Raw genomic sequence first — 12,586 nt, forward strand, 5'->3', positions numbered from 1 at the left:
GGTTATAAAGTTCATCTTATTTTTGCAGAACCAAATATTGTAATAATATTATTACTTTTTTTGTGAGCTATGAGGTTTTTTTTATCAGATTATCAGATTTTATTCTACTTTCCCTCAATGATCTAACTCAGGGGTGTTAAACATGACTCCCTCCCTTCCTTCCTTCCTACCTTCGTTCCATCTGTCCTTCCTTCCTACCTTCGTTCCATCTGTCCTTCCTACCTTCCTTCCTTCCATCTGTCCTTCCTACCTTCTTTCCTCCCTCCGTCCCTTCCTTCCTTCCATCTTTCCTTCCTACAATCCTTCCTTCCGTCCTTCCTCCCTTTCTTCCTTATTTCCTTCCTTCCTTCCATCTTTCCTTCCTTCCTTCCTTCCTTCCTTCTGTCCTTCCTCCCTTTCTTTAAAATAAAATAAAAAATTTAAAATAGTTTTGATGTAAACTATGAAAGTCAGAATTATAATCAGACGAGATGTTTTAGCTGCTGTTGAGTTTGAAGAGTTTGAAGACGGAGAAATCCACCACAGAAGAAGAAGAAACAACTCTTTATATAATATTCAACAGTTTATTGCTTTCAATTCATAAATAAACACAAACTCTGAATAATAATGTTCCAATAACTTTGTTTTCTTTGTACCGACAGGAAACCGTTTAAAGGAGAGGAGGCATCAGGTGACGGGGCTTCTGGGTAATGGAGTCTTAAAGGAAGTAGTGACGGGGTGGGGTGGGGGGGGGGGGGGGTCCATGATGTCAAAAGTAAAAAAACAGAAAGAACTTTATGTCATGAATCTAATAATAATACTACTACTACTAGGGAAATATCATATATACACATTTAGTCACTCAAAGCAGTTTTTTTGCATTTCAAAGGGAAACTGAACATCCAGAGCATCTGTGACTCCAATAATAAGAAATAATATATAAATAATATATATATATAATCTGTGCTCTTTATTTACTGTATTTATTTGAATAACCCTCCTGGCTGCTGCTCATTGCTTTGTAATGTACATTAATAACTGGTTTTGTAATGATTTATTATTGTCAATAAAATGTTATAAAAAAAAATGTTTAAAAAAGGAAGTAATGACGGGGCTTCTGGGTAATGGAGTCTTACAGGAAGCCCTAACCCTCATCAGATTAAACAGATGAAACATTATTATTCTGATTCTACACTAAAAACCTGTAAATGTGAAGAATGTAAAAGTGTTTTTGGTTAAATGACTTCATGTAAACAGACTCAGACGTTCGGTGCGTTAACAGTAACAGTAAACTACCATCTGGGGTTACCATGGTAACGGGGGGTGTGGGGGGGGGGGGTGAGACTCATCGTACAGTAACGTAATTATCAGCATCATCGTGTCTGTCAGGTTGTAATATGAATAATTCATAAACATCTTATTAAAATGTTTAAATGTACATTTAGTATTTTTGAACTCCGCAGCAAGACATCATGGAGGTTACGACCCCAGTTCAATATAAGAGAGAATATAAGAGAGTCAAGGAAGGAAGGAAGGGTGGAAGGGTGGAAGAGGAAGGAAAGGAGGAAGGGAGGAAGGAAGGAAAGAAGGAAAGAAGGAAAGAAAGAAAGGACAGAAGGAAGGAAGGAAGGAAGGAAGGAAGGAAGGAAGGGACTGAATTCAGACTGAACTCCGCAGCAAGACATCATGGAGGTTACGACCCCAGTTCAATATAATCAATATATTAAAAAAAGATCAATAAGAGAGATTTGAAATGACATTTGACCCATTTTATACCAAAAGACTGAATGCTCCTGAACATGTCAAATGGTGTAACCACAAAATGTCAAATGGTGTAACCACAAAATACATGATTCTCCAGATGAAATGTAATATTTAGAACAATAGTATCACATTAGCTTTATTTAATATAAAAGTTATAATGTAAGATCATGCCACACTAGTTGATATGGTGTTAGGTAGGTAGGAAGGAAGGAAGGAAGGAAGGAAGGAAGGATGTAAGATCATGCCAAAATAGTTGGTATGGTGTTAGGTAGGTAGGAAGGAAGGAAGGAAGGAAGGAAGGAAGGATGTAAGATCATGCCAAACTAGTTGATATGGTGTTAGGTAGGTAGGAAGGAAGGAAGGAAGGAAGGAAGGAAGGAAGGAAGGATGTAAGATCATGCCTAACTAGTTGATATGGTGTTAGGTAGGAAGGAAGGAAGGAAGGAAGGAAGGATGTAAGATCATGCCAAACTAGTTGATATGGTGTTAGGTAGGAAGGAAGGAAGGAAGGAAGGAAGGAAGGAGGGAAGGAAGGAAGGATGTAAGATCATGCCAAACTAGTTGATATGGTGTTAGGTAGGTAGGAAGGAAGGAAGGAAGGAAGGAAGGATGTAAGATCATGCCAAACTAGTTGATATGGTGTTAGGAAGGAAGGAAGGAAGGAAGGAAGGAAGGAAGGAAGGATGTAAGATCATGCCAAACTAGTTGATATGGTGTTAGGAAGGAAGGAAGGAAGGAAGGAAGGAAGGAAGGAAGGAAGGTGTTTTATTGACTATTTACTGTTTTTAAGCAACGTTGAATTATTTGGTACAAAGTTTTTATGGTTACACCACTTAGACATTTTTACCATAATCCTCTAATATATTCTCTCTAAATGGATTAAAAGCAGAAATTTGATGCTGGGTCCACAAAAAAAGAATGTGTGAAGTTATTCATACGTTTATTTTCACATTTTAACCCTTTAAATTTAAACTAGACCTCACTGAGCTGAGCAGAGCCCCCCCAACCCCCCCAACCCCCCCCCCCCCTTTACATTATTATACTATTATATTATCTTTATATCTTTATATTTTTATATTTTCACCTCAACATTAAACTTAAAGGAGTGAAAAACCTAAAATAATAATAATAATAAAATAAACCAGCATGCAGAAACAAACTAAAACCACCGCTGCGTGGTTCGGGCCTCCGTTTCCCAGAATGCACTGCGCCCGGGTTCCAGTCGTTTAACGGTGCGTTCAGGTGACTGTCGACAGCTCGTAAAGATGTAAACTCGCCTGAATATTATTATTATTATTAATGTTATCACTTCATATCTTTTATTGATTATTTAGAGAAATGTTCCTTTAAGTTTTGTCTCTTCTGTAACTGGATCTTTATTTCTGATATTTCTGATATAAAGTACGTTTGATTCTACGTTTGTTTATTAAATGAAAACAATAAATATCTGATCTTTACATTCTGTTCATCGTCAACTATGGACCCATTTTTACATCCGACAGATAAATATACTTTTTTTCTTTTAGCCTTAAATTGTGAAGTCTTTTCTTAATGTGACCCAGAATATAAAAAAAGGAAATAAATGTGACACAAATTCAACTAAATGCTCAATAATGTTCATTTTTCTTGTTTTATGGAACTTTGGAGCATAATAAAATGTTTAAATCATAAAAACTAAAGAATAAACTGTACTAATAATATACTAAAACTCAGCTTCTCGTTTTAAAACTTTCTAAACTTTGGACTTTTTGGGTAGAAAGTTTTGAACTGAAAAACTTTACTTTGTTTTTTTTTGTTTTTTTTTTCCATCTCCAGTAAAAAAGCTTGTAACTGCAGATCACATGACCGTCAGTCAGTTGGTGTAACTGCAGATCACATGACCGTCAGTCAGTTGGTGTAACTGCAGATCACATGACCGTCAGTCAGTTGGTGTAACTGCAGATCACATGACCTTCAGTCAGTTGGTGTAACTGCAGATCACGTGACCGTCAGTCAGTTGGTGTAACTGCAGATCACATGACCTTCAGTCAGTTGGTGTAACTGCAGATCACGTGACCGTCAGTCAGTTGGTGTAACTGCAGATCACGTGACCGTCAGTCAGTTGGTGTAACTGCAGATCACGTGACCGTCAGTCAGTTGGTGTAACTTGTTTAAATGTTCTGAAGCTGATTTTTATTTTTTTTGATGCGTTTTTATTGATTTTTGGTTCGAAGCTCAAAAACATCCTGAAGACAAAACAGTTTGTGAAAGTGTCTCTTTCTTTCAGCTTTCTATGATCACCTCTTCCTCTTCCTCCTCCTCTTCCTCATTGGTTTGTGTGTTTGGCTCGTCCACCTCCTCGTCCCCCCCGGGTGGAGTCAGGCTCTTCAGTGTCGTCCCTGCTTCTTCTTGAAGATCTTATTGAAGGCGTTTCTCCTCCGCCCGCCGCTGGACTCGCTCTCCTCGGGCCCGTCCTCCTCCACGGGGCTCCGGCGGGTCGGGGGGGCGGCGCCGGCCCCCCGAGCGCTGCCTGACGAGGAGGAGGAGGAGGAGAAGAGGAGCGGAGCGTCGGTGGAGTCGGACGTGACGAAGAGCGACCGGGTGGAGCCGGCGGAGGCGAGGACGGCCGAGTTTCCTCTCAGCTCGCCGAGGCTGGAGCTCTTCTCCAGACCGCCGCCCCCCCCTCCGCCCCCCGAGGTCTGGCCGGGGAAGGGGAGGAGCCTGGACGGCATGGGGAGGGGCTTAGAGCTGTACAGGCTCCGTGATTCGGCGTGAGGGAGAGGAAGGGAGGAGTCAGAGTCTGAGCGGTTCATTATGTCTCTGAAAGGAGAGAAGAAGAGAAAGATTATTTAATGACAGATAACGATGCTAACTCGCAGGGGGGTCAAACATGCGGCCCGTGGGCCAGAACCGGCCCGCCGAGGAGTCCAAGCCGGCCCACTTTCCTTCCTTCCTTTCTTTCCTTCCTTCCTTCCTTCCTTTCTTTCATCTTTCCTTACTGTCTTCTCTCCTCTCCTCTTCCTTCCATCCTTGCATCTTTCCTCCTTCCTCCCTTCCTTCCTCCGATCCTCCCTTTCTTCCTTCCTTCCTTCCATCTTTTCATCCTTCCTTTCTTTCTTTCATCTTTCCTTACTGTCTTCTCTCCTCTTCCTTCCATCCTTGCATCTTTCCTCCTTCCTCCCTTCCTTCCTCCGATCCTCCCTTTCTTCCTTCCATCTTTTCATCCTGTTTTCTCTTCCTTCCTTCCATCTTTCCTCCTTCCTCCCTTCCTTCCTTCCTTTCTTTCTTTCATCTTTCCTTACTGTCTTCTCTCCTCTCCTCTTCCTTCCATCTTTCCTCCTTCCTCCCTTCCTTCCTCCGATCCTCCCTTTCTTCCTCAGATCCTCCCTTTCTTCCTTCCATCTTTCCTTCCTTCCTTCCTTCCTTTCTTTCATCTTTCCTTACTGTCTTCTCTCCTCTTCCTTCCATCCTTGCATCTTTCCTCCTCCCTCCCTTCCTTCGATCCTTCCTTCCTTCCTCAGATCCTCCCTTTCTTCCTTCCATCTTTTCATCCTGTTTTCTCTTCCTTACTTCCATCTTTCCTCCTTCCTCCCTTCCTTCCATCCTTCCTTCCTTCCTCCGATCCTCCCTTTCTTCCTTCCATCTGTCTTTCCTCCTTCCTCCCTTCCTTCCTCCAAACCTCCCTTTCTTCCTTCCATCTTTTCATCCTGTTTTCTCTTTCTTCCTTCCATCTTTCCTCCTTCCTCCCTTCCTTCGATCCTTCCTTCCTTCCTTTTAATGGACCGGCCCACATTAGATCAAATTGGGCTTGAATGAAATGAGTTTGACGACCCTGCTCTAAAGGAACGATGTTTGTTTGTTAGCAGCGGTTAATTCAAATACATTCACGTAGAAATAACACTTTATATTTAAATTAGAATTAAATGAAAATAGCACCAATAAAAGTTTTAATTTAGTTAGGAAATAAACTCAGATGAGGAAAAAATGAAGATTGTAAAAACAGCAAAGCAGGAAACTACGGAAGCCTTGAAGTCCTGAAAGGTGTTGAATAAAAGTTAAAAGTTAGATTTTGGAAACTGAGAAAAGAAGTTAGTGAGAAATGAAAATGAGATTAAAGCAGCGATGTGACGATGCGAAGTATAAAATATAAAACGTACGATAGAAAAACAGAAATCAGCGTCCGATTCATGAAAATCACGTAAACTGCAGATTTGTTCTCACTAACAGAAAATCTGACAGTTAATCATTAAAGGAAACGAAGTCGTAACTTAACGTAAACTAACCTGATAACTTGCTAAACTCTACACGAAAAATCAAACTCGTAAATACTCGTTATATTTGGAAAAATCTAAATTGCGATCGTTTATAAAATTGACGATAAAAACAGTGAAATCAGAGTTGTTGAAAAAAAAAAGTCAAAACCTTAAAAAAAAAAAAAAAAAAAAAAAGACCGCTCGGAAAACTCAAAGTCGTGACAACTCATAAAAATCGCAAACACGTAAAAAAAAAAAAAAAAAAAAAAAAACCTAAATTGACTAAACTTTAAAAATCGTGATCACGTGAAAACTTTGAAAACTTTTCATCACGGTACTTAAAAATCTCGCAAACTTTTAAAACTTGACAAAGTAAATCTTCACTACTTTTTAAAATTCGGAAACCTTAAAATCGTGAATACGCGAAAAATATGACAAACTAAATTCTGACCACATGAAAACTTAAAAAAATCTTATAAATCTCATAAAACTCGCGAACTCTAAATCGGGACCGATCATAAAACCTGGAAAGCTCGGAAGATCGTGACTACGTAGAACTCAAAACACTAAGACCACACGAAACATTTGACAAAATTAGGACGACTCATAAAATTCGGAAACCTTAAAACACACGAATAATTTGATAAACTCTAATTTGTGACTACTAGTAAAATTCGGAAGTCTGCAACACACTAAATCGTAACCACGTACAAAACCTTGAAAACTCTAAATGATTACTAATTACAAATCTCAAACTCATAAGTGCGACCGCTTGTAAGATTCGTAAACTTTCAATCGTAACCACGTGAAAACTCTAAATCATGGTCGCTTATACAACTGGTGAAGATTAAACTCGAGATTGTGAATACTTGAAAAATTCGGAAACCTTAAAATCGTGAAAACTTTGAAAAAACTCTAAATTATGGCTACTTACAAATCTCGTAAACTCTAATACCGACTAATCATCAAACAAAAAATCGAGCTAGCTGTAAACTCTTCACTTATTTTACTCGTAAACTTTCCACTTGTTAATTTACGTGTTTGTAACGATGAATTGTCTGTTTGCACATGCTCAGACTGATTTCGTTCGTTCTCGTTAGTGAATCAGTATTTTTTGGGGAATCGGCCGTGCAGCAGCAGCAGCAGCAGAAGAAGAAGAAGATACCCGAAGCTGCCGGAGCGACAGCGCTGCCTGCGGCCCGGCGCGGCACCCCCTGCTGGCGGGAGGCCGGACGTCGCCTCCACAGAGCGAAAGAAAGAGGAGCGGAAGAGCACAGCGGTCTCAGTGTAGGAGGAAGAGGAGGAGGAAGAGGAGGCGGGGGGGCCGATGGAGGGGTGGGACAGCGAGGAGGAGAGAGTGGGAGGGGGCACGGGGAGGAAGTCCAGCTGGCCAATCGAGCGGCTGCGATTCTGGCGGCCGCTGGGAGGACGAGACGGCGTGAACGAGTCAACCAACCTCTGAGAGCTGAAGGAGAGAGCGGGGTCTCCCAGCCGCTGGCGCAGGGGCATCACGCTCTGAGCTGCAGGAGGAAACAAAACGTTAAGACAGAAAAACTTTATTTAAAAAGGTTCATAAAGCTGCAGGTCTGCTGGAGAGAAGAAGAGACGGGAGGAAAAGGTCAGGGTTTAGTAGAAGAAGAAACGCTCGACTTATTTTAACGAATTAGAGGAAATGTTTCAACACTTCGTTAAATTAAGACTTTAGATCATCAACACAGTCTGAAAGTTTTAATTATCTGATGATCTAATTTAGTCTCGATATAAAGAACATGAAACTTTATCTTGGATCTTATTTATTGATCTTTTAACCTTCCTGTCGTCTGCAGGTTAAATTTAATCAGTTTTAAAAATGTTTTTATATCAGGAACATTAATTAATTTCATCTAATCACCTGAAACTCACATAGAAGTTTCCTTATTACATTATTTACAAGTAGAATTATCTTTGCTTTCATTGAATTAGGTGATCATTTTTATTTTATGCTTTATTATAAACAGTCATTAAGTGAAAATATTATAAATGGTATCTAAACTTTGCATCCTCTGATGTTAAATTTAGTTAAAATACTCAATAATTTCTGCTTTTAGAATATAATCTAATGTAAATGAAGCCGTAGTTAGTTAAAAAAGACACAGAACTGGGTGATAATTTATACTTTATACTATACCCAAGAGGACGAAATATTCAAGTTAAAGTCTAAACTCAAACTACAAATGCAGAATAATTCACTGATCTATTAAATCAGAGTTTGATAACTTAACATTAATATTTTATTCCCCTCTGTAGAGCTGCTTACAGTAAAACAGCAGCCATCTAATCTGTTTCAGATCTCAGAATGAATTATTATAATAAGACAAACGATAATAGATAAAGATTGTTGGAGGAGTCTCTTATTTAAAGTTCATGTAAAGTAAGAATAAATATTTGTTCTGAGTTTGACATACCACAGAAAAGTGTGTTGTTAACCACCCTGCCAAATTTGAATGATTAAAAAAAATCACCAAATATATGAAATTAGGCTTCAAAGTTGTTTAAAAATCAGCCTCTGAAGCCCCGCCCCCTGCCAAGTGTCACCTGTCAATCAAAGTCACCACCTCTACCAGAAACATGGACGCTACGTCTGAGAGCTTTCTGCTGCTAGCTCGGCAGCTAACTAGTCGGCTAACTCTGCTGCTAGCTCGGCGGCTACCTCGTTGCTAACTCAGCTAACTGTAGACTGTAGTAGTAGTAGTGCTAACTCAGCTAGCTGGCTAACTGTAGACTGTAGTAGTAGTAGTGCTAACTCAGCTAACTGGCTAACTGTAGACTGTAGTAGTAGTAGTGCTAACTCAGCTAGCTGGCTAACTGCAGACTGTAGTAGTAGTAGTGCTAACTCAGCTAGCTGGCTAACTGTAGACTGTAGTAGTAGTAGTAGTAGTAGTAGTAGTGCTAACTCAGCTAACTGGCTAACTGTAGACTGTAGTAGTAGTAGTGCTAACTCAGCTAGCTGGCTAACTGCAGACTGTAGTAGTAGTAGTGCTAACTCAGCTAACTGGCTAACTGTAGACTGTAGTAGTAGTAGTGCTAACTCAGCTAACTGGCTAACTGTAGACTGTAGTAGTAGTAGTGCTAACTCAGCTAACAGGCTAACTGTAGACTGTAGTAGTAGTAGTGCTAACTCAGCTAACAGGCTAACTGTAGACTGTAGTAGTAGTAGTGTGTGCTGAATGTATTTATACCTCTACAGCAGCAGGGGCGGGTTTATGCTAACCCTAGCTCCACAATTCAAATCTAAATGGTTGAAATGCTTTTTACACTTTTTTTTAGAAATACATTTATGACCTATTTAATGTGTTTAGAAGAAAATGTCTGAATTCACTTTAAGAGTCTTTAAAGTGTTTCTCTGTGAGGCGACGTTAGTGAACAGAAGCTGCTGATGTTTCCACGTCTGCAGAGGATGAAGATGAAAGAGTGAACAGCTGTGTGATCTGACCAGGGGAGGAAGAGGAAGAGGAAGGAAGGGTGAGGAAGTGAGGAAGAGGACGGTGAGGAGGCGTTCACGTGGAGACCTGCTGCGTGATGAAGGTCACATGACTGTAAAATAAGTTTAAACTGTCAGCAACACTCAGGTGAACGCCGCCTTCTGATTGGTTCAAACCTCCGAAATCTGTTCATTTATTAAAAGACATTAAATTGTTTTTAGGGCTGTCAAACGATTAATTTATTTAATCGAGATTAATCGCAGAGTTTCCTTAGTTAATCGCGATTAATCACGTTTTGAATTGCGTGTTTAAAATCCTGTTATTTTCCATTTGAAGGCAGTTTTAAGCCCATAATGTAAAGCATTTCTTACCAGAGTGTCTTAACTGGGAATCAATCACGGCTCTGCTGCGACTCCCACACTCCAAAATGGTCCTTTGGTGGAGCTGAGGCTGGCTTGGCTGCACCTGGGTGTTTAGCGTGGAGGTGCTAACTCAAACTCCACGTACTCCGGTGGTAGTTAAACTCCGTTTGACACAGGTTGCATTTTACTTTTGACTTGTCAACTGAAGCGTCTGGAAGTGTTTTAAAGTTAAACAAGCCGTTCAAAAGTCCAGTAGCTCTCTTACTTTCCATCAGCGCGGTAGGTTTACTGCAGGAGGCCACTTCAAAGCATAGCGCTACAGCTAGAGGAGCCGTCTACGGGGGAGTAGAAGGGACAAAAAGGCTTGCAACATTAAAATGAGATTAAAAAACATTAACGCGTTATGGATTGAATTAATCTGATCGCGATTAACGTGTTAACGCTAACAGCCCTAATATTTTTCTTCCTGAATTTGTATTGACTAAAAATCAATTAAAGGTTTTCTGATGCTATAAGATGCCTGTCAATCAGAGGTTTAAACCAATCAGAGAAGAGGTGGGAGGGGAGGGGGCGGGGCTAGAGGAGGGAGGGGGCCAACCCGAGTGTTTCCATGGTGACTGCGTGTCTGCGATGCCACTCAGGGGCCAAAGGTCGCTCACTCTCCGGTCCATCTGCCACGCTGCGTCTGCAGGGAGCCAATCAAGAGAGAGATGCCAAGAAAAGAGGACCAATCAGAGAGAGGAGAGAGAGGCGGGGGGCGGGACCAAAGGTGAGCCGAGAGAAGAAGAAGGACTGAGCCTCGGTAACAAACCTCTGCACTGATCAGTCACTTTAAATAATTATATATTAAATGTCACAGAAGCGTTTCACATTCACCTGAAAACTATAAAATGTGATTTTTCTGAATTAAAAAGAAAAATTAAAACAAGAGAAGCTTTGATTCATTCAGGAAGGAACGAAGGAAGGAAGAAAGGGAACAAGGACAGATGGAGGGAAGAGAAGAGAAGACAAGAAGGAAGTAAGGAAGAGAAGAGAAGACAAGAAGGAAGGAAGGAAGGAAGGAAGGGAAGATCGGAAGGAAGGAAGGGAGGAAGAAAAGATGGAAGGAAGGAAGAACGGGAGCAAGGACAGATGGAGGGAAGAGAAGAGAAGACAAGAAGGAAGTAAGGAAGGAAGGGAAGATCGTAAAGAAGGAAGGGAGGAAGGAAGGGAGCAAGGACAGATGGAGGGAAGACAAGAGAAGACAAGAAGGAAGGAAGGAAGTAAGGAAGGAAGGAAGGAAGGGAAGATCGGAAGGAAGGAAGGAAGGAAGGAAGAAAAGATGGAAGGAAGAAGAAAGGGAGCAAGGACAGGTGGAGGGAAGAGAAGAGAAGACAAGAAGGAAGTAAGGAAATGAAGGAGAAGGAAGAAAATACAGGAAGGAAAGATGGAAGGAAGAAAAGATGGAAGGAAGAGAAGAGAAGACAAGAAGGAAGTAAAGAAGTAAGGAAGGAAGGAAGGGAGGAAGGGAAGATCGGAAGGAAGGAAGGAAGGGAAGATCGGAAGGAAGGAAGGAAGGGAAGAAGGACAGATGGAGGGAAGGAAGAAAAGAAGATCGGAAGGAAGGAATGAAGGAAGAAAGGTAGGAAGAAAAGATGGAAGGAAGGAAGAAAGGTAGGAAGAAAAGATGGAAGGAAGGAAGAAAGGGAGCGAGGAAAGATGGAGAGAAGAGAAGACAAGAAGGAAGTAAGGAAGGAAGGAAGGAAGGAAGGAAGAAAGGGAAGATCGGAAGGAAGGAAGGAAGGAAGGAAGACAAGATGGAAGGAAGAAAGAAAGGGAGCAAGGACAGATGGAGGGAAGAGAAGAGAAGACAAGAAGGAAGTAAGGAAATGAAGGAGAAGGAAGAAAATATAGGAAGGAAAGATGGAAGGAAGAAAGGGAGGAAGAAAAGATGGAAGGAAGAGAAGAGAAGACAAGAAGGAAGTAAAGAAGTAAGGAAGGAAGGAAGGGAAGATCGGAAGGAAGGGAAGATCGGAAGGAAGGGAAGATCGGAAGGAAGGAAGGAAGGAAGGAAGGGAAGATCGGAAGGAAGGAAGGAAGGGAGGAAGAAAAGATGGAAGGAAAGAGAAGAGAAGACAAGAAGGAAGTAAGGAAGGAAGGAAGGAAGGAAGGAAAGATCGGAAGGAAGGAAGGAAGGAAGAAAGGGAGCAAGGACAGATGGAGGGAAGGAAGGAAAAGAAGATCGGAAGGAAGGAATGAAGGAAGAAAGGGAGGAAAAAAAGATGGAAGGAAGGAAGAAAGGGAGCAAGGACAGATGGAGGGAAGAGAAGAGAAGACAAGAAGGAAGGAAGGAAGGAAGGGAGGAAGAAAAGATGGAAGGAAGGAAGAAAGGGAGCAAGGACAGATGGAGGGCGGAGAAGTAAGGAAGGAAGGAAGGGAAGATCGGAAGAAAGGAAGGAAGGAAGGAAGGAAGGGCGGAAGAAAAGATGGAAGGAAGGAAGAAAGGGAGCAAGGACAGATGGAGGGAAGAGAAGTAAGGAAGGAAGGAAGGGAAGATCGGAAGGAAGGAAGGAAGGAAGGAAGGGAGGAAGAAAAGATGGAAGGAAGGAAGAAAGGGAGCAAGGACAGATGGAGGGAAGAGAAGTAAGGAAGGAAGGAAGGGAAGATCGGAAGGAAGGAAGGAAGGAAGGAAGGAAGGGAGGGAGAAAGAAAGAAAAGATGGAAGGAAGGAAGAAAGGGAGCAAGGACAGGTGGAGGGAAGAGAAGAGAAGACAAGAAGGAAGTAAGGAAGGAAGGAAGGAAGGAAGGA

The 12,586-nt window shown here is 41.4% G+C and overlaps 1 protein-coding gene across 1 annotated transcript in view; it reads right to left on the reverse strand.

Annotated features, from left to right (window-relative positions):
* Positions 1–3,918: 3,918 nt before the first annotated feature.
* The window catches only part of LOC128371713 (stromal interaction molecule 1-like), a 30,159-nt gene continuing 21,491 nt past the window's right edge, over positions 3,919–12,586 (reverse strand). Inside the window, exons 10-12 of the mRNA XM_053332092.1 lie at positions 10,397–10,483; positions 7,432–7,495; positions 3,919–4,542 (exon numbers count right to left, since the gene is read on the reverse strand). Coding sequence (XP_053188067.1) covers positions 4,110–4,542; positions 7,432–7,495; positions 10,397–10,483 — 584 coding nt within the window. The 3' untranslated portion in view covers positions 3,919–4,109. The remainder of the gene's footprint in view (positions 4,543–7,431; positions 7,496–10,396; positions 10,484–12,586) is intronic.

The sequence above is a fragment of the Scomber japonicus genome, chromosome 13 (genome assembly GCF_027409825.1).
Source record: "Scomber japonicus isolate fScoJap1 chromosome 13, fScoJap1.pri, whole genome shotgun sequence".
Classification (NCBI taxonomy): domain Eukaryota; kingdom Metazoa; phylum Chordata; class Actinopteri; order Scombriformes; family Scombridae; genus Scomber; species Scomber japonicus.